Source organism: Porites lutea, chromosome 8 (genome assembly GCF_958299795.1).
Source record: "Porites lutea chromosome 8, jaPorLute2.1, whole genome shotgun sequence".
NCBI lineage: Eukaryota > Metazoa > Cnidaria > Anthozoa > Scleractinia > Poritidae > Porites > Porites lutea.
In genome coordinates this window covers 19,151,170-19,177,823 of record NC_133208.1, presented here as the reverse complement: position 1 = coordinate 19,177,823, position 26,654 = coordinate 19,151,170, and the positions used below count along the sequence as shown (strand labels likewise).

The 26,654-nt window shown below is 42.1% G+C and overlaps 2 protein-coding genes and 2 pseudogenes across 2 annotated transcripts; all 4 read left to right on the top strand.

Annotated features, from left to right (window-relative positions):
- Positions 1 to 910: 910 nt before the first annotated feature.
- Positions 911 to 2,286, top strand: LOC140945302 (uncharacterized; annotated as a pseudogene).
- A 2,562-nt stretch (positions 2,287 to 4,848) lies between these two features.
- On the top strand, positions 4,849 to 5,741 carry LOC140945301 (uncharacterized; annotated as a pseudogene).
- Positions 5,742 to 19,270: 13,529 nt separating this feature from the next.
- Positions 19,271 to 21,262, top strand: LOC140945300 (uncharacterized). Its single transcript, XM_073394342.1, has one exon. It carries the CDS (start codon positions 19,271 to 19,273, stop codon positions 21,260 to 21,262), a length of 1,992 nt encoding a protein of 663 aa, XP_073250443.1.
- A 140-nt stretch (positions 21,263 to 21,402) lies between these two features.
- On the top strand, positions 21,403 to 24,016 carry LOC140945299 (uncharacterized). Its single transcript, XM_073394341.1, has 2 exons — positions 21,403 to 22,390; positions 22,443 to 24,016. The coding sequence occupies exons 1-2, from the start codon at positions 21,403 to 21,405 to the stop codon at positions 24,014 to 24,016; spliced, it is 2,562 nt and encodes an 853-aa protein (XP_073250442.1).
- Positions 24,017 to 26,654: the final 2,638 nt, after the last annotated feature.

Here is a 26,654-nt window from a genome sequence, read left to right as displayed (position 1 = left end):
ACAAGAAAAAAAAAGCTTTCAAACACCTGTGCAGAAAAAGAAACGCCAACATTATAATCGGATAATTAAATGCATTTATCTCAGTAATGGTAAAACTGCGTGGAGACAACTTAGGAAATTATTCAACCTGGGCAAATCCAAAAATATGTAAAAAAATACATCTGAGGACTTAGAGAAGTTTTACAGCTTTAAAAAGTTAAACGCACGAAAACAGCAAAACGAAGAGTACATACTAACAAGATCAGAGGCCTTGGGGCCCCTAGATTATGAAATATCTGAACAGGAAACGGTAACTGCTATCGACCTCTTAAAAACTGGAAAGGCCCCGGGAGTAGATAACATTTTATGTGAGCAGCTCAAACATGGCAAAGAGGCCTTAAAAGGGCCTCTCACAATCCTTTTCAATAAAATCCTAACCAGTGACAGGTACCTTTCTCTGTGGAGTCATGGCCTAATTATACCAATCTTCAAAAAAGATGATCCGTCCAACCCAGAGAAATAGAGGAATTACTCTCTTATCAGCCATGGGAAAGATTATTACCTCAATAATGAATAGCAGACTTTGTGACTATCTAATTGAAAAAGGCATAATTACTCCAGCACAATGTGGCTTCCGAAAAAAACATCGTACACAGGACAGTGTCTTCATTTTAAAAGCACTAATAGACAAATATGTTAAATCTAAACCCAAGAAATCAAATAACCTTTTATTCACCTGCTTTGTTGACTTAAGTAAAGCATTCGATAGTATCCCCAGAGGGAAACTGTTTCAAAAATTGAAGCTAGCGGGAGAAACGGAGCGCTTCCTTGAGATTTTACATTCAATGTACTCCAATGATAAATCATCTGTGAAAATAGAAAATATGCTAACACCTGCCTTTCGATGCCATACCGGTGTACCGGAGGCTGCATGCTCTCGCCAACCCTTTTTAACCTTTATCTCAGTGACCTTTCAGAGGAACTTAAGGCCAAGAACCTAAATGACGTAGAACTAAACGAGTTACCGTTAAGTTGTATGCTCTACGCGGATGACTTGGTCATATTCTCCAAATCAAAAAACGGACTGCAGGATTATTTGGATTCCCTCAGTGAATACTGCAAAGAAAACGACTTGTCGGTTAACGTTAATAAAACTAAGGTGTTAATTTTTAATGACTGCGGGAGAACCATGAATAAGCACGTATTATACTATAGAGGCAGTAAACTTGACAATGTTAGCAATTACAAATATCTTGGCCTACAATTTAGTACTTATGGGACCTTCACAAACACTCAACAGGAAATAAAGAAGGTTGCCCTTAAAGCTTTGTACAAACTCAGGAAGGAAATAGGCGACCATTTCAGAGACGATGTACAGCTCACAATGAAAATTTTTTACACGGTTATTTCCCCAATACTCACGTACGGAAGCGAGGTCTGGGGGGTCGATCACGACGGAAAGCTAGAAAATGATCCAATTGAGTTTGTTCAAACAAAGTTCATAAGGTGGCTATTGGGAGTTCACAAATTCTGTAGCTCAAATGCGTGCAGATCGGAGGTAGGCCGTTTCCCAATGCGAACGAAGACAAAGTGCAGAGCCATTAAATATTGGCTGAAATTTTGTGAGCCGGAGCACCAAAATAAACTCTCTGGAATAGCAATTACAGACCAAATTGGTCAAGATAAAAAGGAACTTTCGTCAAGCAAATTAAAACGACTATTAAATCTCGCAGGTCTTGGCGACATATGGTCAGCGAAACACTCCCGCAATCATGAACTATATACGACAGAGACTCTTAGACATAGAACAGCAAACATGGATTAGCGAAATACACAATGATCAACGAAAGGACCCGCATCAAAAAAACAAGCTAAGAACTTTTAGGAAATTTAAACTTACCTATGACTACGAAAATTACCTCACAAATGTAAGAAACATCAATCATAGAGTAGCAATCACAAAGCTAAGATTAAGCAACCACAAACTAGAAAAAAAAAATTGAAACTGGACGATACGTTAAACTCTATCAACCACCAAACCAAAGAATCTGTCCATTATGTAAAACTAGATTAGAAGACGAGGAGCATTTTTTGATGAATTGCATAGCCTATAGGGATCCTAGGAGAGAGCTGTTCAATACGCTAAAAAAGGAAACTAATCTTATTCTTGACTCTATGACTCCAAGCTCTGCCTTTACAACGTTGATAAGTATGAAGCAAGAAGAGAAAACGCAAAAAATTGTGGCTAAATACGTATATGATCGCTTCCGCGAAAAAGATGGACGCGTTAAATATAACCTTGTTTAATAGTTGTATAAATTTTACAAATGTACACCTCTGTAATTATTGCGCGAAAATCTTGATAATAAAGCACTTATCCTATCCAAAGGGTAACAAGGGTAAGAAGGGGTAACAAGGGTAACAAAGGGTAACAAGGGGCAACAAGGGTAACAAAGGGTAACAAGGGGTAACATGGGTAACAAGGGGTAACAAGGTGTAACAAGGGGTAACAAGGGTAACAAGGGGTAAGAAGGGTAACAAAGGGTAACAAGGGGTAACAAGGGTAACAAAGGGAACAAGGGAAACAAGGGGTACTAGGGGTAACAAAGGGTAACAAAGGGTAACAAGGGGTAACAAGGGGTAACAAGGGTAAAAAGGGGTAACAAGGGGTAACAAGAGGTAACAAAGGGTAACAGGGGGTAAAAAGGGTAACAAGGGGTAACAAGGGTAACAAGGGGTAACAAGGGGTAACAAGGGGTAACAAGGTGTAACAAAGGGTAACAAGGGTAACAAGGGGTAACAAGGGTAACAAAGGGTAACAAGGGGTAACAAGGGGTAACAAAGGGTAACAAGGGTAACAAAGGGTAACAAGGGTAACAAGGGGTAACAAGGGTAACAAAGGGTAACAAGGGGTAACAAGGGTAACAATGGGTACTAGGGGTAACAAAGGGTAACAAGGGGTAACAAGGGTAAAAAGGGGTAACAAGGGGTAACAAGAGGTAACAAGGGGTAACAGGGGGTAAAAAGGGTAACAAGGGTAACAAGGGGTAACAAGGGTATCAAGGGGTAACAGGGGTAACAGGGGTAACAAGGGGGAACAACGCTATCAAGGGTAAGAAGGGTAACAAAGGGTAACAAGGGTAACAAGGGGTACTAGGGGTAACAAGGGGTAACAAGGGAACAAAAGGGAACAAGGTTAACAAGGGTTAACAAGGGGTAACAAGAGGTAACAAAGGGTAACAGGGGGTAAAAAGGGTAACAAGAGGGAACAAGGGTAACAAGAGGGAACAAGGGTAACAAGGGGTAGAAAGGGTAACAAGGGTAACAAGGGGTAAAAAGGGTAACAAGGGTAACAAGGGGTAACAGGGGTTACAAGGGGGAACAAAGGTATCAAGGGTGATAAGGGGTAACAAGGGTAACAAGGGGGAGCAAGGGGTAACAAGGGGCAACAAGGGGTAACAAGGGGCAACAAGGGGTAACAAGTGGAAAAGGGGGTAAGAAGGGGAACAAGGGGTATGAAGGGGGAATAAGGGGTAACAAGGGTAACAAGTGGTAATAACGGGTAGGAAGTGGTAAAAAGGGTAACAAGGGGTAGGAAGGGTAACTAGGTAACAAGGGTAGCAATGGGTAAGAAGAAAAAAAAAACAATGGACTTACCTCTGGAAAAAAAAGCAAATTTTGTGTTCTTCGTAAGCAGATGTTGTAATACTCATGGAGAGCTTCTTTTCTAGCTAGAACGTGAGCAAACAGTTTTTCTTAATCTATCATAGGTAAACTGAAAAGATGAAAAAACGTCAAGGTTTTTACCAAAGTGATAAAGTTTTTGCAGTTTGCTTAAATCCACCTTTCCATTGTCTGAAAACGCTTGTTTTCACGAGAACATCATTAAATACTTTTTCTCCGTGTATTTTGTATAAAACGAAAAGTTGACAAAATCTCACAATTTTGACGAAAAGCATGGACCAATCTCTTTGGAAAAAGGCAAATTCGGCGGGTTTTTTTAAACCGATGTTTACATAGTCCAGAAAGGCTTGTTTTTTTATAGAACATCAAAAATCGTATTTTCACGATCTATTTTCATGATCTATTACATGGGGAGACAGGGGGTTATAAGGGGTTACAGGGGGTTACAAGTGGTAACAGGGGTTTAGAGAAAAACTTTGTTCTAACTAGAACGTCCCGAGATACTTTTTCTTGGTCTACTTTACACATAAAAAAAGTTGAATAAATCTCAAATTTTGACTTTGATGTTCTAATATGAGCAAAAAGACTACTTACATTTGTTCTTTCCATGACCTCTATTGCCTGTTAGAGTTCTGCTAACATCTTTGTTATCTTTGTTATCAAGTAAGGCCAGTGTCGCTTCAGACTTTTCAAGCAAGGTGAAAAACGAAAACGATGACATCCGAAATCGGATTTCGGACTTTGACTAGAGACGCTCAACCGAAAAACCAATAAACAAACTAGCCATGAATAACAGAAGACTCTTGATAGGAGCTGTATTTTATTTTTTTTACATCCAGTGGAAAAAGACAGTTACAAACATCACAAGTTGACACAAAATTATGCCAGCTTCCACTGTCAAAGTAAACAAGAATCAAAACGCTGCGTAAATTCTATCACATGACCGGAGGCTAGGAGATCCCATGAGATAGCACAGTGCACGCGCGACTCAGTTTGCACATGTGCTTGCAACGCGACTAACGTCTTCTCAACGAGCTCCTGAGCTTTTTCACAAGATTGGCCCTATTTCTCAACGCTGTTGGGAAAACTATTAGGCCGTAGAAAACAGAGTATCACACCAACGTAAATGGTAGTTTAGTAAAACCAGTACCAGCGCTCCAACGTTGTTGGAGGCCACAAAATAACATGGCAGAGAAAGATACGAGCGACTCAGGCGAGGGTTGGCCAAGCCGTTCAGAGGCTTCACTGTCATGTTCAAATCAGTGATGAATGAGATTAACGAATTAAAAACTGTCGCTTCCCTACTGGAACCCATGGATTATGGGGAGTATGAAGATAATGCAGCGGAGAGCTAGAGCTGGAGGCTGTGACGCCTGTTGGCGGGAAAGAACCGAACGCTGGTGAAACCAGCAAAACCCCAGTGGCAACAGCCTCCGGCAGCAAACTGCTCGCCGAAATAGTAAAGGACCTCGACATAGAGGAAAAAACGGGAAATGATGTGGATGAAGGGCTTGTAAAGCTCCTGAGCGGTTTCCTCAAGGATAAAGTCCAAGAGTACAAAGTCCAAACACGAATTGACAAATATCCACCTTAAGCTCGCACAAGTGACTTGAAATCTCAAAAGTCACAGAACGCTCTCATTGCCTCAATTGTCGCCATGCTAAAAGCGACCACTTTGGTACTCGAAAGTGAAGATGCAGATGCCACCGCGCAGAACAAAGAGATTATGTCAACTTTGACAGATGCATAACTTTAGCTATGCAATGTTTTCACGATATGAATTTGTCAAGGCGCCAAGCGATGAAGAAAGATCTACATCGCAACTACTCGGCCCTCCTCAAGAACACTACAGTTCTTCCTACCTCAGAGTATTTATTTGGAGACTTATCCAAACTAACTAAGGATATCTCCGATGCCAACAACTGGCAAGGAAAGTAAGGCCGCAACACGTGCGAGGACCCAACAGGAAATTCAGCATGAGCTCTCAACGCAATCAGGGCCCTCAAGGAAATCGTCATTTCCAGCCATACCAGCGGCTGAGGAATGATTTTTCATCCAAAGGCCGTCCTCCACCATAAAAGTACAAAAAGGAGGGGGAACCGAAACAAACTTTATCACACCAACGAAGGTATGTGCAAAACAAACACTTGTTGATGACAATGATAACTCTCTACACGCTTTATTTCACAACCAACCAAATTTTAAAGCTGCTCAAATTGTCAACGCATTGTCTGAATAAGGCAATGTAATCTCAGACCCCACAACATTAGAATTTGTCAAAGGAATGAGAATAGAGTTCACTCCAGGGTTTAGCCCAGAACAAGACAATGTACGGTCAAGCGCGTTTAATCATGTACAACAGGCTATTGTGGCCAAGGTTGTTATTGTGTTCAATAAAGGGGTCATAAAACCCTCATGTCACGAACCAGGAGAATTTATATCTCCTATATTTCTCGAACCTATGCCTGATGGCACTTACTGGATGATACTTAATTTGCGGGCTTTCAATGAATTTGTACAATACCATCATTTTAAAATGGACACTTTAGAAACAGCAATAAATATGATGACACCTGGATGCTTCATGGTATCTATTGATCTCAAGGATGCATACTATACAGTACCCATTTCTACAGATCACCAGAAATACCTCAAATTTATATTTAATGGTAGCCTTTATCAGTACACTTGCCTACCTAATGGTCTCAGCTGTGCACCGTGAGTTTTTACTAAACTTCTAAAACCAGTTTATGCCACACTACACAAACTAGGATATCTAAGCCTAGGCTATATTAATGATTCCTACTTACAAGGAGACACATCATCTGAGTGCCTTGACAATGTTTACTATACGACCTCATTGTTTAAGAAATTAGGATTTTACTTACATCCTACTAAGTCAATTGTGATCCTTGCCCAGCAACTTATATTCTTAGGGTTTGTCCTTAACTATATTACTATGACAGTAACTCCGTCTGAAGGCAAAATTCAAAAGCTGGTTACAGCTTGTCGATCGTTGCTAAATAACTCCAACCCAACAATAGAAGAAGTTTGCCAAGTCATTGGGCTTATAGTATCAAATTTCCCTGGGGCCGAATATGGGCCTCTAAATTACCGTTCCCTGGAGTCTGATAAAACCCAGGCACTGGAACTAAACAAAGGTGACTACAAATCCCATATGCAATTGTCAAATGCTTCCAGACAAACATGAGTGGTCACTTAGCAAAGCATACTTCCTTGAAATATTTTCTACCATCCCTGAGCTCAACATTGATCTGTTTGCCAGTCGGCTTAATAACCAACTGGACACTTATTGCCCGTGGAAACCAGATCCAGGTTGAACCTATGTGGATGCTTTTTCCATAAACTGGAGCAATTTTAACTTTTTTGCTTTCCCACCCTTCAGTCTGATCCCGACGTGTGTACAAACGATTATACAAGACAAAGAAAAGGGAATATTGCTGATCCCTGTGTAGCCAACACAGACTTGGTTCCACTTGTCCTCCAACTACTGTACAGCCAACCTTGGATTTTCAAACCATCACCAAACCTGCTACATCAAGCTCACTTCAAGGAGCCACATCCACTACACAAAACCCTGCATCTGATGGTCTGTCCTTTACCAGGAACACCTTCGCACAGCAAGACCTTTCTTCAGACATTACCGACATCCTCATGGCCTCATGGCAGACAGGAACTAAAAAACAGTACAAAACCTATGTGGAAAGGTGGCTGGTATTTTGTCGTGAAAGGAAGATCAATCACAGTTCTCCAAAGACAGGTGAAGCACTTCAATTCCTAATGTCTTTATATAATCAAGGATTAACTTACTCTACAATCAAAACTGCAAGATCTGCCTTGTCATTGATCCTCAATATTGAAGGCCCACACCCTTTTGGCTCCCATCCACTGGTGTCCCGGTTCTTAAAAGTAATCTGAGACACGTAAACCACAGCCCAAGTACAAAACCATTTGGGATGTTGCCATCGTACTTAAACACCTAAAGACACTAGAGCCATTGGAAGAGCTCTCTTTAAAGGACTTAACACTAAAGCTTCTCTTACTATTATTGCTAGCCACTGGGCAACGAGGACAAACCATTTATCTATTGAGCCTGGACGGTATGACCATGGCGTCACTGTCATGTACATTTGACCTATTAGAACACATCAAGACCAGCAAACCCAATAAGAGGAAAAATAGCATCGATATACACGGTTATCTGGCGGACAATGCCCTCTGTCCCCTCCTCACACTAAAAGAGTACCTTAAGAGGACAGCACCTTTGAGGGGCACCGAGAGGAAACTATTTGTCAGCTTCTAGTTTCTAGGGACACTATTTCTAGATGGGCTAAACTCGGACTGGAATCAGCAGGAATTGATACAAGTCAATTCACTGCTCATAGCATCAGGGCAGCTACTTCATCCAAAGCAAGGGAGAGAGAGAGAGAGATCTCCCTATCTCCCTCTGGATGTTATTCTAGTTACTGCTAGATGGGGGTCACCAGCTACTTTTCAAAAGTTTTACCACAAACCTATCATCCAGCAACATACCTTAGCGGACGCAGTTCTTTAGGTGTAACTCAAACCAAACAAACAACATTTGTAGTCCAATGTTTCAGATACCATTAATTATACTTGTTCATGTTTACATTTTCTTGTAAGTTCAATGTTCCGGGATGTCTTTGTTCATGAACCTGATGACAAAACTTATAATGTTACATGTATTCAGGTGGAATAAGGTCATTGTTTCATTAAGCTCAATAAAACTTACAATCATTTTATTATACAAGCATTGCTACATGTACTCTATGTTTGCTGGGGATGTGTCAGAGCTTTAAAGTCTCATGGGATCTCCTAGCCTCCGGTCATGTGATAGAATTGGAAAATTAAACGAGACTTACCTGTAAGTTGAAGTTTGATTGAGATTCTGTCACATTACCAAGGAGGCAGGAGATCACATGCCATCCCATGCCTCACTCATTGTTGGTCATTACATCGTTTGCCTGCAAACAACTCTTACTATCATACTTTCTGACACACCCACATGCTTTGAATAAGGAGTCACGCTTACGCTGTGCTATCTCATGTGATCTCCTGCCTCCTTGGTCATGTGATAGAATCTCAATCAAACTTCAACTTACAGGTGAGACTCGTTTAATTTTCCAATTTTCCGCATGAACTCACGTGTAAAAATTTTGACCGATCAGAGCATAAAAATGGGACATAGAGCGTGACCAGCGTGTGACCTTGGCAAGAAGAGGTCTTCCCCGCATCTATTTCTAAATAACTGGCTGAATCTTCGAGTCCAAGGTAAGTTTGAAATCAAAATCTTAATAGTGCGGGCCATAGTGACATAAACAAAACATATTTCATATGAATTTTTTAAAAAATAAACTTGAGCCTGCGATCATTTGAAAACTAGTAACTTGTCAGCAGACAACTTCAAAAAAGTACTCGACCTCGATGGGTCGACACCTGAGCCCGCGATACGGTCAGGTGATACTGGTCAGCGAATGCCTTGTTTTGACAGCTGTCAATTGATCCATGGATATTATCCATATCTGATCACAACATTGGTGAGCAATCAGTTTTCTCATGGGCACCCAAAGGGGTTAGAAAATGTGAAAGTAAACATTGGTTTTCCTGTGGTGGGGACGGACGGTTAAAAGCAACTGTCTACCTTGCATAGCTGGCTGAATTTTCGCATCCGAGGTCAGTTTGAAATAAAAAATTTTAATTGTGCGGCACAAAAACCGTATTTCACATTCACTTAAAAAAAAATTAAACTTGAGTCTACAATCACTTGAAAACTAGTAACTTGTCAGCGGATAATTTCAAAAATACTTCACCTCGATGGGTCAACACCTGAGCCCCCGATACGGTCAAGTGATACTGGTCAGCAGATACCCTGTTTTCACAGCTGTCAATTGATCACAACATTGATGTCCAAAATGTGTGCATTATCAGCTTTCCTGTGCTCCCAAACGAGCTAGAAACTATGAGATTGAACATTGCTTGTCTGTGGTTCGGACGGACAGGCGGTGTACGGTCACGTGATTACCAAATTGATTTCCTTAGCTATGGGGTATTGCCCACGCGCGTGGAGCTCCGCTTTAATTCCATTTTCAATTTTGTTACAAATTTTGGCTTCACCAACTAAAAGTAGGAAAAATAGAAAGTTTTCGTTAATAAATAGGAGAAAATAGGAATAGGCTAGAAAATATAGGAACTGGACACCCTGCTATCCAGGACGTGAGCAAACACTTTTTCTCGATCTATTTTTGATAAACACAAAAGATGAAAAAACGTCAAGGTTTTTATCAAACTCATAAACGAATCCCTTTCAAAAAATGCCAATTTTGCGGTTTTCTTAAATCCATGTTACTATTGTCTAGAAAGGTTTGCATTCTAACGAGAACGTCACCACGTACTTTTTCTCGGTGTATTTTGCTTAAAACGAAAAGTTGACAAAATCTCAAAATTTTGGCCAAAACCAGACTAACCCCGGTAACCGATGTTTTCTTAGTCCAGGAAGGCTTGTCTTTTTATATAAAACGTCAAAAATGGTATTTTCACGATCTATTACATGGGGATACTGGGGGTTACAGGAGATCACAAGTTGTTAGAGAGGATTACAAGGGGTTACAGGAGGTTTCAAGAGGTTACAGGAGGTTACAAGGGGTTACAGTGGGTAACGAAAGAGGGTTACAGGGGCTTGCAAGGGAAAACAGGGGGTTACAGGGGGTTACAAGGGATTACAGGGTGTGAAAGAAAAACCTCCTTTTAACTAAAACGTCCCCAGGTACTTTTTCTTGGTCTATTTGGGATAAAAATAAATACTCCTTCTCGGGGTATTTTGCTTAAAACGAAAAGTTGAAAAAATTTCAAATTTTTGACGAAAACGATGGGAGAAAAAGAAAATTTTGAGTTCTTCATAAAGAGATGTTCTAATAGTCTTGAAAGGCTTCTTTTCTATTCAGAACGTGAGCAAACACTTTTTGACCATCTATTTGTGATAAACACAAAAGATGAAAAACGTCAACTTTTTTACCAAACTCAAGGACTTTGGAAAAATGACCAAACTCACTTACTTGATCATATTATGTACCGGTTGGGTGTCTTATTTTGAGTAATTTAATTACATTCTTGGAACAGATCTTTTTTTAGGAAAAAGGCATATACATATATGTTTATCTCAATGTCTTCCAGTCCCACAAATTTTCTTTCCTTCAGGAACGATAACGAAAGAAACAGGGGCACCCAGCGATGGTTTCCTCCTAAATACACTGAAAACTCTTCTTACGCTATCCAGCTGTAGTTTTAGATCTCTAGAAATGCATTCTAAGCGGCGCTTTTAAATTTGTATCTGTTCGGTCATCCTTGGGCAACTTAAGTATTTCACATGCAATTTAACCTTTTACGAAAGTGAGAATTTCTCTAATTCCCCTTTTCATCCCTTTTTTTTTTTCACTTATAGCCAAACCTGGGGAATGAAATGTGGAAAATTAAACTTCAGAAAATCGTCGGGATTTTATTAGGTAAGCTTTGAAACTTGGACATGAATGGGATAGTCACTGAGAAAGTTTTAGCCGTTCTCAGGTAATAGAAAATTTTAGGCAATATTTGCTACTCTGCACAGACATTTTACAGAAAGCAGTAATTGGGTACCTCTGAAAAAATTCGCAAAATTTTTTTTTACTTCCGACTGCTCGAAATTTAGTTCCAGCCCCTGGGGCGTTTTGAGTTTCAACTAATGATCTTTTTAAATAGACAAAACTTGTGGCCGTTGAGCGGAGCATTTCGTCGCGAGTTTTGCGAAGAACGAAAGCTTGTGTTGACCAATTTCGACCAAATACACGTCAAGCAAATTATTTTGAAGGATTCTGGAGGATAGCGAGCAAAACAAACGTGCAAATCGAGGTAGGAAAACAGTAGGAATCTTTTTGTGCAATTCACCGAGTCGCAATCGGCTATGTCTGCCACACACATTATTCAAGCCCAGTGAATTCGAAGTGAATTAGCTTTTTTCCTCCAAAACCTTGCTTTTTCTATGACTTCTATCAGTAAATTAATGCTCTTGCTTGTTTTTAACTCGATATTTGGCCAATAAACTAAAAAATAAAGCCTATTTCGAAAGTAAACAGCAGACCACGAGGTGACGCCGGAGAGTTGAAAGTAAGAAATGCCTCATCTTTCTATTGTGTAAAATACTGATAAAAGACCATATAAAATAAATGCTGAAAACGTTTCATTTAGGCAGTGCTGACACAGATACACTATACTCATTAAGAAAAGATATAGAAAGCACACCCAATAATTATGTTCTTATTTCTGATAATTACTTGTTCTTATATAGATGCAGTGTTACACTTAGCAATGTTTGGTACAGCAAGATGCCTGAAAAATGACAATTTGTTTGATTGCTGCAATCATTTTAACACGTACTACATAATTTTGGTAAACTTTTTGAAGTGGCTCTCACAATATTACCACAATTTTTTAAGAAGTATTGCATAGTGGAACAAGTGTCTGTCGTGTTGCAGATTTAGCCATATTATGAGAAAAATGTAACACAAAAACATTGCCTTGCAAACACCCTATTTACAAAGTTGTGGCTCTCTAAACAACCAACTACTCTGTAGCAACAGCAAGTTTCCTTTAAGCAAAATACTGTCTTGAAAGCAAAAACAATAAGAATGGTCGTCTCAGGAAGACCCACCGTATTCCATCATTAGATGTGTCCCCTAAATGTTCTAAACCATGGTGCAATGTACTATTTAACAGTAGTTAATTAAGAGCAATATTCTCCCGCGAATGGGAGAGAAAATTAAAAATCTTTGCCCAGAGTAAAGTTTTTCAGCACATAAGTAGTTGGAGTGGATCCTTTGAACAGGCAAAGATGTTGCTTGCCCTGCAAGCCAAACAGAGAGGGAATTTCCAAACCCAAGGTCTTGTTCTGCAGCTTTCATCTAGTTTACAACTGCAAACATATGCTTCCCTACAATCTCCACGCCATGGACAATATAGTTGCGCACAATTCCAGGCCTCATCATTCCAGGGTTAAGAGTTCCATTGTCACTGCACCATGAGGCCATGATGTTAGCTATGGACAAAGTCTGGAGCCCATTGTGGAGCCATACCTTTCACCACTAACTACCAAAGATTTGTACTTTTTGTAGTGTAGCCAGTTTAAGTGTTGCATCTGTCACTTTTGGATAAAGGGTAAGGTATACTGAAAGCAATGTTCTTAGTTGATATTAGTCAAGACTTCCCAACTTGTAAGAGGATTCAACACAAACATGTCAACTCAGTCCATAGGGATTCGAGCACATTTCAGTCATTTCAGCTTGACAAAACCAAAGCAAGTCTTCCTCAAAACTTTGCATTTCCGAAGGGATTTTGCCTTACACAAAACCCAAAACACTACTCCAACAAAGAGGAAACTCTTTAAGTAATTGATTCCGTCATCAACCCATATCTGGTACAGACACCCTAGAAGTTGAAGTTACCACCTACCCATAAAGCAATAGTTATCTGGGATGTTTTTAGAGACCAGAAAACAGAAAGAGTTTTGTCGAAACTGGTTCCTTTAAATATCGAAATCGTATCTGTCCCTGCGAACATGACACATCTTTTTTAGTCTTTTCATGTAATAAGGTAATAATGCATGCCGTCGCATTCAAATTCAGATTCTGTCTTCCCCCAATGCGGTAGATTTTATGTCGACAGATAAAGCAAAGATAAAGCTGGAGAGTCTAAAGGCACTAAGCCTCGAAAAATAAGAAAGCTGGCCTGGGAGCGCAGTAAATTGAAAAACATCAAGGCTAAACTCAATGAAACATACTTGCAAGGACTGAGCGAGAAGCAACAGCGTACAAGTGCCCGAATAAGCGAGGCAACATCAGCAAAACCCCACCCAACTAATGGCCCTCGCTGGGCGATTCGTTACAAATTGAAAATCGGCGTATTAATTCTTTTCTAAACTACCGCATATTTGTGAAACAATTTTGTCAAAGAATGAAGAAATGATCATAAAGTAACGGACTGTTTTTGTTTTAAAACCTGATTGCCAATTTAAGAACCAAGGAGAATAAAGAAAGTATACTTGAAAAAATCACTATGGTATTTGTGTCATTAAAATGTTAAAAAAATGGAGTTTTACTATAAAAAAGGGAAAAACCATCCAAAGATGCAGCCTCTGTACAACCACCCCCTCCCCTCAGAAAGAAATGGTGAACAGCAGTTAAACAATACGCTGAACGGTGCTTTTATCGCGATGGAAATAACTTGGAATCACCTGTTTTCGACTCATAAACTCCTGTTTCCGCAAAGAATATATTTCCGATTACGTTGACGGAAACATGAAATTATGGTTATTCTACAAATGCTTAAATGGACAATATCCAGAGTACTCAGGTAGTAGACTGGTGCGTATCAGCAACATGTCGACCAGAACCTCATGCTATGGCGATATAACTATACACTGTCCAAGGTATAACCGTGACAGAAGTTAGAAATAAAACTTTTCTTGTTACAGACACACAACTTTGGAACTCTCTACCTGTTAATGTAAGATCTAGCATGAGTATTAATTCATTCGAACAGAACTATTGTAATTTTATAAAGGAAGGTTATGCTGGCTTAGATAGCTTTGCCATTTCATAACTTTTTATATCCTCGGACCCCTTTTTAATATTACATTCTTTTTACCCGTTTTTACCTTTTTTCACTGCTTTTATCCTTTTTAATATTCATAAACTGGTTTTACATATTTTAGGGAAGGACCACAAGTTTACTAGTTCTAAACTTCGTAGTGTCACCCTCGGTAAATAATGCTATTCACGTTCCATCTGAATTGTAAATATCATCCCTGGGGATTAATTAATAATATGCAAATGAGTATATGTAATAGGAAACACTAGCACACTTTGTCCCATTCACTTCACTGTGTGTGACAAGAAGGGCGTTTGGCGTCGAAGGTAGTGGAACACGACTTACTCGCTAAAGATGGTGGCAAACACGAATGAGCAAGTTCTTCACCCACCCGCTGCAGAGCAGGTTGCTTTTGGCTGTAGCGGAGGCAGCTGGTAATCAGCCTAGACAGCCCGAGGTTCAAGTTCTGGTCCAACAAATTGTCAATGCTCCAAATGATGGCGGAGGCCACGCTAACGCTCCACCTCTTGAAGTATCGTGTTTTATATCTTTCGGTCGTATATTTAAGTTCCCTCATTTGGCCGGGTTTCGTTTTTCTTTGGGAGGCGGAAAAATTGTACTTTTATGCCTGTGTGGCTGTAAATTGTGAGTTTTATTTAGGCCTGTGTGGCGATAAGTTTATGCCTGTGTAGTGGCAAGTTTGTAGTTTTATGCCTGTATGGCAGTAAAATTGTGAGCTTCATTTTCGCCGGTGTGGTGTTAAGTTTATGCCTGTGAGGTGGCAAGTTTGTAGGTTTATGCCTGTGTGGCGGTAAATTGTGAATGTTTTTTACGCCTGTGTGGCGGCACGTTTTTTTGTGGTTTTTATGCCTGTGGAGTGGTAAACTTGTGAGTTTTCTTTACGCCTGTCTGGTGAGAAGCGTATGTTTGTGGAATTTAAATCCCAATGGCTTAGTATTGTTCCGGTCTTGTTTTATTTTCTATTTGATGTTACATTGACATCTTGTTTTTTTCCTGTGGTTTTCGCATTTAATCGTTTGTTTTCTAACTCCATTACACTGTGAATGGCAGTGCGAGCCACTTTTTGCTGTGCAAATAATAATAATAATAAATGAAATAAATTAAAATCAAGGAGAAAAAGAGCTAAAGGAAAGAGCTTCGTCGAAATCCGGTTTCCTGACTGGGCTGCACGCTTGTCCGGTATACCCTGGGTGAATTCAGATAACTTTGCAGACTAATGGTGACACTGTTTTGCCTCGTTTTCATTCGGATCATGTTTAGTATATCTTGTTTTATGGTTTACAGGTTTTTAGTAATTTTGTCTGAAAGAAATAGAACAAGGTGAGGCTCAGACAAACGAGCGTGTTTTAAACTATTTTCATTCTATGACTTATCTTGGATATGTTAGTTTGGATCTGCAAATTCTTGTTACGTCAATTTCTTTCCAGCTTGTTGCCGACAAAATTGTGAGAGACCTCAGTCAAGGCATGACAATGTGGTTTGTTTTTATTTTGTTTTGACATCAGTTTTTTACACTGTCCTTGTTTGTTTAAGGATGCTCAAAATGTGGACGCAGTAATGACACGCCTTCGAAGGCTCGAGGATGCTCAAAAGGCTACAGTGGACTCGTGTTTGGAGGAATTCACACACTTGGTCAAGTCGCCAATGTTCACAAAGGATCGTGCTTAGGATCGTCTATTGAATCTCAAGATGGTGGCTAAAGAGGCTAATCATCCAAAGATTGGTTTTTTTGAGGCAGTCTTTCGGGCTTTGAGAGAAAAGACCGGTGCGACGGATGGCCAATTTAAGAAGTACCTGAAGGTGTTGCTCGGTGATAAGGATCACGAGAAAGTGTTGGAGTCCATAGCTAAAGTAGATAAGGCGATGAGAATTTCTTCCCCACTGGCCACTCGCGGGTTCAGTTATTATAGGGGTGCTGAGCGTGTAAACTGCTCTTCGGTTCAGTGCTATTATTGTTACCAGTTTGGCCATTATCAAAATTCCTGCCCGCTCCATCTGCTGCGAAGGGCTGGTTTTAGCCCACCTTAGAGAGGCAGATTTTCCGATCAACTTAAAAAGTAGCTTGCCTTGTTAAAGTCTGTTCAATGGATACAGAGCGTGTTGCAATAAAGAATAATTCATTATTCTACTTTGGACGTTGTGTGTGCTTGTGTGGGTTTCCCTGTTGCCCTGGGGGAGGGCTAAGACCTTTTCCCAGATCTGGGTGAGTAACCCCCGTCAGCCTACTGCATTTCTCAGTAGTCGGGGGACGATCTGTTATCAGTCGTTTGAGGTTGCTCTCTCCTGGTCGGGGACTCCGTCTATATTTTCTCATTTGGGGTATTTCTGTTCTCATATCATTTCTTCCGTTTCCCTTCTCCTAGATTCCGCCCTTAATGAAAAGAAGACTGCAAATTTATGGAGTGGAAAGCGGAAATAGGGAAGGGGTTGAGGAGTTTGTCAAGAAGGTCATCTCTTTGCAACCCAGAATATCCCAATCTTGGGTTAGTGTAGATGGAGTTTCCGACTGGGAGGGAAAGCAGGAGTTAAAGGTACATTGAAAAGACGTGTTGATGTCGGGTGTTGAGCCACAGTTAGGGACGTGAAGGTTGAGGGACCCTTATGAGTTTATTGCTGGTGGCCTCCACACCAATCCGAATGCTTGGGAATTGATCTTAAGCCATCACCTGTTGGCACAGGAGAATCTCGGTTGGATTCGCCATAAAGTATATATTTTGAACTTCAGTTAACCATTCTACAGCTCGTATAAAGGTGTCCATTATCGTTCGGATTGGCCGCTCGCGAGACGTTTTGTAAATCATGCGTCTTGCAAGAGGTTCTTGAAGTTTGTTTCTTTGGAAATTAAGAAACGTCTAGTCAGTGGGGCCGTTAGAGTCTGGGGGAAAGTGGGTGTGTCTGCTCCTCCACATGTGGTCTAGCCCTTGACAGTGGAACCTACCAAGCCTCAGATGTGTATCGATGCGTGGTCCATAAACTTAGGACACTGTAAGAGACAGAAAATAAACGTTATATGGTGTGGTCTTCGGTGACCGCACACAAAATATCGCGGGCGCTCTTTCCCACGAAAAAGCACGTTTTGTTATGGAGTTATACTGTCGTTTCGTTAGGACAAGTTTTCCTTTCCATTAAGAAGGCACAATAACTTGTAAGTATGCAGTATTTTCGGTTATTCGGTCGATATCATCTTTGTAATAGTTGCGTTGTTGTTATTTCAGCGAATCTTTCTCTTTCACGTGCAATTTGTGAATGGAATGAATACAAGTTATGTGCAGATTAGAAACGAACTAGCAAGTGAACAACTGATTAAAGTACAGTTTCAAGTAGCTATGAGTGGACGCTACATCATTCGAAGTTATTGATCTCAAGCAGTACTGTGGTTAAAGGAACGGAATGACTGGCAAGAATTCGAAGAGCAAGAAATCGAAAAGTGGTGCTAAGAAAGGTGGACACGAGCAAGCAGCGACTCACGTGACTCCACAGAAGGAAAATGTTCCCGATTCGACGCCAACAGAGAAATCGCCTCAACGCACGTTCCAAGGTGATGAGAATGGTGGATTAGAGCAAGTAGGGCCATCATTAACAAGTGGAAACGTGGAATTTGGTTTCTATGGCGAGGATCCGGTAGAACAAGGCAGTAGTTCCAGGCCTGTTAGATTAAGGGAGCCGAACAAAAGAATAGATGAATTGGAAGTTCGAGTAGAGAAAGCGGTTCATACGAAGCGTCAGCGAAACTGGTATCTTGGAGAACTGCGGAAACGGCGAAATTGTGTACAAGAATTGATTTTAAGCCCTAGCACACAGATAAGTGGAGTGGAAGCCGAGATTTACAGGTATGAAGAAGCATTTCGTAACTTCGTTGTCAGTCATGATAATTACTTCAGCTTTGAAGATGATGAAGAGAAAAAACAATTTATTATTGACAGTTATCAGAATGAACGAGAAGTGAAATTACAGTTAGAAATCCTCATAAATCAGTGGAGGAAAAAGGGAGTAGGTACACCTCCTTCTGAATCTGGATTGAGCCATGGGTCTGACACGAGCGAGAGAAGTTCTGTGTCAAATAGAAGCAGTGTTAAAGAGAAGAGAAGGGTGGCAGTAGAAGCTAAATTGGAAGTGCAGACCCTAAAGGAAAAGCAGGAACTAGAACGCAAATTAGAAGAAGTAGAAAGAAGTAAAGCAGAGTTAAACAGGAAATTAGAGCTGTTGAGTGCTAAAACTAAGATGGAGCAGGCGGAAATTGACTTATTGCTGGAGCGCGGCGAAGAGAATGAAGCGAAGGATGGGATGAATGATTACTTAAAAGAGCATAGTGCCAATTATCCTCCTGCGAAGGGGCATTTGTCACAGCCTGTTACGGGTGGTGCCACACCCTCTTCAGAATCCCAGCCAGTTGTTGACAATGGAAAAATGCAAACATCTTCAGCACAAGATATTGCCCAAACTTCACTTTCATCATTGGTGACTGCGAGTTACGTAGCATCAGGGTCAGCGGTCACGACTTCTGGTCCAAACGTAGGAAGAGTTGCAATTCACAGGACGAATTCTAGTAGTTTAACTACCCAGGCTCCAATTAATTGTACTAAGTTCAGCACGCCTATCAGTTATGTACCTCGTTTTAATTTGCCAAGGGCAACATCCACAGCTGTTGCGGCATCACCAATGTCTATGCACCAATCACCAGGAATGCCTACATGGTCTTGTAGTCCACGAACTGTAGGTTTAGATGCATCAGCAACCGAGTTCTATCCTGCCAACACTCCTTAGCAATCCACATCAACGTACATTTATTCAGCCCCTCCTTTTGAGCAGCAAGCTAGTCCGCAGTCACGCATGCAACCTGATCTTTGGGTGGCAGTTGCCGAAGCAATCAAGCAAGGGCCATCCTTACCGAAAGTAGAGTTGATGAAATTCAGTGGAGACCCTTTGGAGTATGTGGAGTTCGTTACGAACTTTAGAGACAGTATTGAGAACCAGGTGTCTGATGAGTCAAAGACTGACACGCCTTTTAGCTCAGTGCTCAGGCAAAGCTAGAGAAGCAATTAGGAGTTGTGTTAATTTGACAGTGGGTGAAAGGTACACAGAAGCCTGGAGAACTCTTAGCGAGAACTTTGGCCAGCCTCACATGATAGTAGAAGCCCACATGAAGAAACTGAGAGAAATTCAAGTGCGGAAAGCAGATGCGACGACTCTTATGGAGTTTGTAAGGCGACTGGAAGATGCTAGGAGGGTCCTGACCAGTATGGGTCACAACTACGTGAGTCAGTTAGACAACGAAGATGTCATAATCTCGTTGATGCGAAAGCTCCCTGATGAGGGCCTGAAAAGGAAGTGGGTGGATAAAGCAGGAGATCTCATCAAGCGAAAAGGTCGAGCGGACTTTGCGGACTTTGTTGAATTTGTTCGAAGAGTTGCAGATCGTATAAACAATAGATACGGGCAAGAATTAGGGTCCTCTTCTCATGGTAACCGAGAAAAAAAGGAACCAAACAAGATAAAGGATCCGCCTCCCAAGTTTACTACCCTCGCGACTCAAACTGACCAGAACTGCCTAAGCCAGAAAACATCACCAAGGCCCCCTTGGAAGTGTGCTCAGTGTTCCGGACCCCACAATGTTTGGAGGTGCCGAAAGTTCAGAAGTGCCTCATTGAATGACCGTCTAAAGACTGTTCGTCAACGTGGACTTTGTAAGCTTTGTCTTGACCAAGGACATACTACGAAACAATGTGATAGGGGATTCACCTGCCGAATATCAGGTTGCGGCAAGGATCACCACTACCAGCTACATTTCCCGTCGGAGAGCGTTGATGAAAAGAACCCTAGAAATCCCAGCAGTAATGCGGTGGAAGGTTCAGTGAACAGTAGCAATGTGCAAGCGCCCAACACGAAGGATAGCAGCCCTTCGATGGCAAGTGCAAGGGAACAGGATCTGGTGACGGTTGCTGCGCTCGAAGCGGGCAGACCCAGAGTATGCTTTAAGGTAGTTCCAGTCAAGATTAGATGTCCGGGAGGCGCCAGAGAGATTATAACGCACGCTTTCCTAGACAGCGGTTCAGACGCCTCGCTCTGTCTAGATAGTTTGGTGCGTGAAATAGGTGTAACGGATATGAAGCCAATCAGCTATACTATGACCACCACCAACTGTGCGGACGGGGAGCTAAGACATGGTCATGAAGTCCAGTTAGAAATTGAATCGTTAGAAGGAGATGCAAAGTTTCGACTCGAAAACGTCTTGACTACAAGCAATCTTCCCGTTTCAGCACGACAAATGGCCACAAACGAGGATATTAAGCGTTGGCCTCATCTTTGTGACGTTAGCTTACCCGAAACAGGAGATAAGAAAGTGACAATTTTGATAGGAAACGATCGCCCAGACCTGATTGACAAGCAGTTAGATCAGAAAGAAGGAGACCAAGGCGAACCTGTTGCAGTGAGGACGCCCCTTGGGTGGACAGTCCACGGCCTGATTGGAGAAACCGTTAAGGACCGTGTTCACATGAACTTTACTCGCACCGGCCAAGATAGCTTAAGCGTTCAGCTAGAGCGCATGTATGATGAGGAATTTGTTGAAGCTAAAGCCAATGCTGAGGCAGGCATGTCTGTTGAGGACCGTAAAGCACAGGAACTTATGGACCAGTCAGCGACCTTAGTGAATGGACACTATCAGCTTAAGCTTCCTTTTCGCCAAGAGAAGCCTGACCTTCCTGAGAGTCTGTCGACGGCCACAAGCAGGTTAAGTTGGCTAGAGAGAAAGATGCGGAAGGATCCAGTTTTCCACCGAAAGTACAGTGGCGTAATGGACAAGTACCTGACCGAGGGAGCATCACGACGGGTACCTGATGACGAAGTCCCAGTGCTTAAGCCGCTATGGTACCTTCCTCTCATGCGGTGTGGCATCCTAGAAAACCCGAAGAACCGCGAGTAGTGTTTGATTGTGCCTCAAGGAGTGGTGGAACGTCTTTGAATGAGCAACTTTTGAGAGGCCCTGAAAACACCAGCATCCTGATAGGAGTGATCCTGAGATTCCGAGTAGATGACGTTGCAGTTACGGCAGATATTAAGAGAATGTTTCACCAGGTCTTCGTAGCACCAGAAGATCGTGGAGCGTTGTGTTATTTATGGTGGCCGAATGGTGACCTGTCAAAGGGACCGAAGACTTACCAAATGCTCGTGCACATTTTTGGAGCAAAGTCCTCGCCGAGCGTAGCAGGATACGCCCTGAGAAAGACGGCTAAGGATAATGAGAAAGACTTCTCCCAAGAGGCAGTTGACACTGTGCTTAAGGATTTCTACGTAGATGACTTGCTTAAATCCTTTGCTGATTCAGAACGCGCAGTACAAGTCAGTAAGCAGCTACAGGAGTTACTTGCGAGAGGAGGCTTTGAATTGACAAAATGGATTTCCAATTCTCGCAGCGTGTTGTCAGCGTTCCCAGTGGAGGAAAGAGCACCCACCATTAAGAGTTTAGATTTGAAATCAGAAAGTTTGCCTACAGATAGAGCACTAGGAATCCACTGGAATGTTGAACATGACACCATTGACTTTGTAGTGAATGACAAGGAGCGTCCAGAGAATCGGAAAGGTGTCTTATCATCTATTGCAACGGTGTATGACCTGCTCGGATTCGCCAGCCCCCTACTCTTACCTGGAAGAGAAATGAATCAGGAATTGTGCAAACTAAAGTTGGATTGGAATGATCAGCTCCCAAGAGAATTGTGTGAATGTTGGAAGAGTTGGAGAGAAGGGCTTATGAGCTTGCAAGGATTCAGTATTCCTCGATGTTTTAAGCCAAAGGACTTCGGTGAAGAGAAAAATGTAGAGCTTCATCATTTCGCCGACGCATCCCAAGAGCATGGTTATGGGACAGCCTCTTATTTACGTCTTGTTAACAGTCAGGGGCAAATTCATTGCTGTTTCGTAATGGGAAAGTCTCGCGTGAAACCCTTGAAAAGTGCTGTAACAGTACCAAAGCTGGAGTTGACAGCGGCTACTCTAGCAACGAAAGTCAACAAGGTCATAACGAGAGAGTTAGAAGGAAGACTGAAGATTAACAGTGCGACTTACTGGACTGACTCTATGATAGTTCTAAAACATTGCCAATGAAGTACGAAGATTTGTAACCTTCGTCGCAAACCGGGTAGCTGTCATACGTCAAGAATCAGATCCAGGGCAGTGGCGGCATGTACGATCAGAGCTCAATCCTGCGGATTATGCTTCCCGAGGGATCAAGGCCTCGGAGACTGGAAAACTGGAAAGGTGGCGCCGTGGTCCAGAATTTTTGTGTAGAGAAGTTGCAGATTGGCCCCCGCAGCCTCCAGAGGAATTGGGAGACCTCCTAGATACAGACGAAGGAGTGAAAAAGGAGAAAGTCACTGTTGGAGCATCCACAGTTCATGCGGATTTCTGGAGCATTTTGTTCCAACGATATTCATCGTGGGATCGATTGAGAAGAATAGTTGGGTGGTTATGTAGAGCTTTCAACAGACCGATCCAGTCCCAGTACCAGAACGACAAAGATAGAAGTGTGAAGTATAGTCCTAAAACCTTATCAATCCATGACGTGGACAAAGCGGAGAAGAAAATTGTGAAGTTCGTCCAGGAACAGTCGTTTGCTGATGAGAAAAGTGAAACAGTCATCAAAGGCAGACTAGCCAGACTTAAGCCATTCGAAGATGAAGGAATCATACGTGTCGGTGGAAGATTGAATCACTCGAGTTTGCCATATGATGCCAAGCACCCGATGATACTGCCAGCAAAGCACCCTGTGTCTGAGTTGATAATTCGCCACTATCATCACTTGAATGGACACGTAGGAACCTATCAAGTTCTGGCCGAAATTAGGCAGCGCTATTGGATCGTGAATGCAGTTTCCATGATAAAGCAAGTTCTTGGCAAGTGCCATGTGTGCAAACGTCAGAACGCCAAGTTAGGAGAACAAGTGACAGCACCACTTCCAGTTGTTAGAGTGTCTTCGGACAGTCACAGGCTCGTATATCCATTTGCTGCAGTTGGGTTGGATTACTTCGGGCCCCTCTACGTGAAGATAGGACCTAACACAAGATCAAGGAGAGACCCTTCTCTGAACAAACGTTACGGCTGCATCTTCACTTGCCTAAGATATCGAGCAGTTCACATAGAGTTAGTTAACAACCTCTCCACTGACAGTTTTATCAATGCTTCGTTGGTAGAAGAGGCCCTCCAGGTATTATCTATAGTGATAACGGTACTAATCACGCCGGTCTCTGATGATCCAAAGGATTTGGAAGCACTGACGCCGAACCATATCCTTCTGTTGCGCCGAAACCCGTCTTCATCCCCAGATTTATTCGAGGAGTCAGATCGATTCAAAGCCAGATGGAAGCACGTTCATCTTCTCGCAAATGAATTTTGGCAGAGGTGGACAAGGGAATATCTGCCAACGCTCCAAGAACGCCAGAAGTGGTTACAACCTAAGCCAAACTTTATAGTAGGAGATTTAGTGTTGCTTGCAGACAAGAATTTGCCCCGGGGTCAATGGCCAAAGGGCTTGGTCGAGCAAACCTTTCCTGATAGCGAAGGCATGGTACACCAAGTTGTCGTCAGAACAGCGGACGGAGTGTACCGCAGAGATGTCCGGAAGCTCTGTCTATTGGAAGAGCAGTTACTAGGTGGCTTGGAACAGCGGCCAAAACCTCTTTGAAGCTACCAGTTCATGTGTGTAGGAAGGGCACCGAGAAGTGTCTGAACTGTTCCGAAAGGTTAAGATAACTGAGGGAACTTTTGAGGAACTTTGTACTGATCGGATAGTTTCGACTGGTTTTTTGTACGCTCAGTACTAGTTTGTGCTAAAGTAGAAAGACTCCCCAGTCGTCTTTCGGGGGGGGAGCGTGTAAGAGAGAAAATAAACGTTATATGGTGTGGTCTTCGGTGACCGCACACAAAATATCGCGGGCGCTCTTTCCCACGAAAAAGCACATGTTTTGTTATGGAGTTATACTGTCGTTTCGTCAGGACAAGTTTTCCTTTCCATTAAGAAGGCACAATAACTTGTAAGTATGCAGTATTTTCGGTTATTCGGTCGATATCATCTTTGTAATAGTTGCGTTGTTGTTATTTCAGCGAATCTTTCTCTTTCACGTGCAATTTGTGAATGGAATGAATACAAGTTATGTGCAGATTAGAAACGAACTAGCAAGTGAACAACTGACTAAAGTACAGTTTCAAGTAGCTATGAGTGGACGCTACAGACACTTTTTCCCGTTTTTGTGCATCTATCGCTTTGTTGTGGGGTGTTGTTACCGGGCAGGTTTTTGTGATCTCCTTTATAGAATTGTGAACTAGGTAATAGGTAAGACAAAAGGAAAGAACAAAGGAGAAAAACAAACAAAAAAGGTGTTTTTTGACCCTAGAACTTGTATTTTCGTGTGTTTTCTGTGGGTTTTCCACATTTCTATTTTCCCTTTTTTTTTACCCAAGGTGCCAAAGCTGTTTACCTCTGCGGTGGCCTACCCAAAGTGCGCGTATGCTAATGATGAAAATTTTCGTTTTTATCAACGGTGTTGGTACGCAAGGAGGAATGTTTTTGTACCCGATCCCCCTCATAGAGACGAAATTGACTAGGGAATGATTGGCAAACGTTTGCAGCGGTTATCGAAACAACAGTCTTCCTCTAACTATTCCAGGCAGAAGAATTCTTTGGAGAGGGAGCTCGCGAGTTTTCTGTCTAGTTTATCATCCCCTAAGCTTAGCTTTTCTGGTATGGAAGGACCGTAATGGTAAAACGCTCGTTCATCTGCGTGATTGTGTGATTGTGTATGGTTCGTGCACACTCCAAGTTTACAGCACTCTTGTAGCTGTCCTAGGCACCTTGCGTTTGGAACAGTGGACGCCTTGATAGGGAAGTTGCATTCCATTTTTGCTACGCAGGGTAGGGGTTCCGACTGGCAGCCTCTTCTAGGGGTGGGTAGCCCGGCGGCATGCAGAACGGTAAAAAAGTACCTGGCAGATGTAAAAGAGGAACAGTTAAAGTCAAGAATTGTCCCTTGTCCATCGGAACTGGTCCTCCTGGCTGATCTTGCAGTGATTTCTCAGCATATTGAAACTCGGCTCCTGCAAAGCTCGTCTTTAGAACCTTCACAAATCTTTGTTTTGGCACGAGATCAGGCACAGTTCAAGGTGTTATTCTTTGCAGGGGATCGGGCGGCTGATCTTTTACAGTTGAAAACTGGTGATATTTTGCATTTCCGGATAACTCGGGTTTCCTACTCAACCATATCTGGACCAAGACGTTGCGATCGGGGGACAAGCACGTCTTCACCTTCAAGAGGGGTACTAATAAGATGGTGTGTCCTCTCGGTGGCCTAGAGCTCTACGTTCGCATTTGAGGCCTTCTGGGAATAGAGCTTGGTTCGGGCTACCTTTTCCGCCCTGTTTCTAAGACAGGGACAGTGTCTTCTCAATGCATTACCTCTCGAGCTGCCTAGACGATGCCAAATGTTTACCCCGTGTCTTTACGCTGGCAGCTAACAAGGGAACACTTCACTCCTCATGGTTTTCGTAGTGGGGCGGCAGTCTCTATAACTGGCTGGTGTGGACTTTCATGCAATTATGGATCATGTTGGTTGGAAGAGAAGTGACATGGCTTTGCACTACATCAAGTTAAAGCCACTGATCAACCCGGAAGGTGCGGCTGCCAGTTTGGCGTATCTTCCGTCTGATGCTGGCGCAGACTACAAATGTTTTGATGCTTTGAGAGGATTTTCTCGGGCTTTCTAAACTGTGCCTAAATGAAATGAAAGGAAAATAGCACAGGGAAGAAAACTGTGATTTATTTAACATAGAAACAAAAACAAAAAAAATCTTCCTAATTGCCGGAGGTGTCTCGTTGGTAATAGTAGAGAAATAAACATATAGTAGACTCTTAAGGATGTATGGTTTACGCTTAGGGACTTGGGATAAGGATTGGAAGACTTGTTTCTCAAGAGCGCTGTCGGGGTGTTTGGGTGTTTCATACGGTGGCGTATGGCTTGGGTGGCTTCGGGAAAGTCAGATTCATTCCCCATACCTTATTATAATGTCATGAATAACAATACCCAGGGATGAATATTATACTATTCACTCATCCATTCATTCAGTAAATCGAAGTATACATGCTTATACGCTCACATAGCTGAACGCTTTTGAGTAAGGGGGTTAGGGAAGGAGTTCAAGCAATTCGGGCTATAAAATACAGAAAATATGTGGCAGGAAATTATATACTCGCGCATGCGCACCTTTGGCACGGAAGTACACAAATACAAATCAAATATTTGAGTCAAAACATGGCACAACAAGTATGA

What these genes read in the sequence shown, in the direction of transcription:
- LOC140945300 (XM_073394342.1), top strand. Translation starts at nt 19,271, where the DNA reads ATGTGGAGTTCGTTACGAACTTTAGAGACAGTATTGAGAACCAGGTGT.
- LOC140945299 (XM_073394341.1), top strand. Translation starts at nt 21,403, where the DNA reads ATGTTTCACCAGGTCTTCGTAGCACCAGAAGATCGTGGAGCGTTGTGT. An exon ending in AGGAAGACTGAAGATTAACA is followed by an intron (nt 22,391 to 22,442) that starts GTGCGACTTACT and finishes TTGCCAATGAAG; the next exon opens with TACGAAGATTTGTAACCTTC.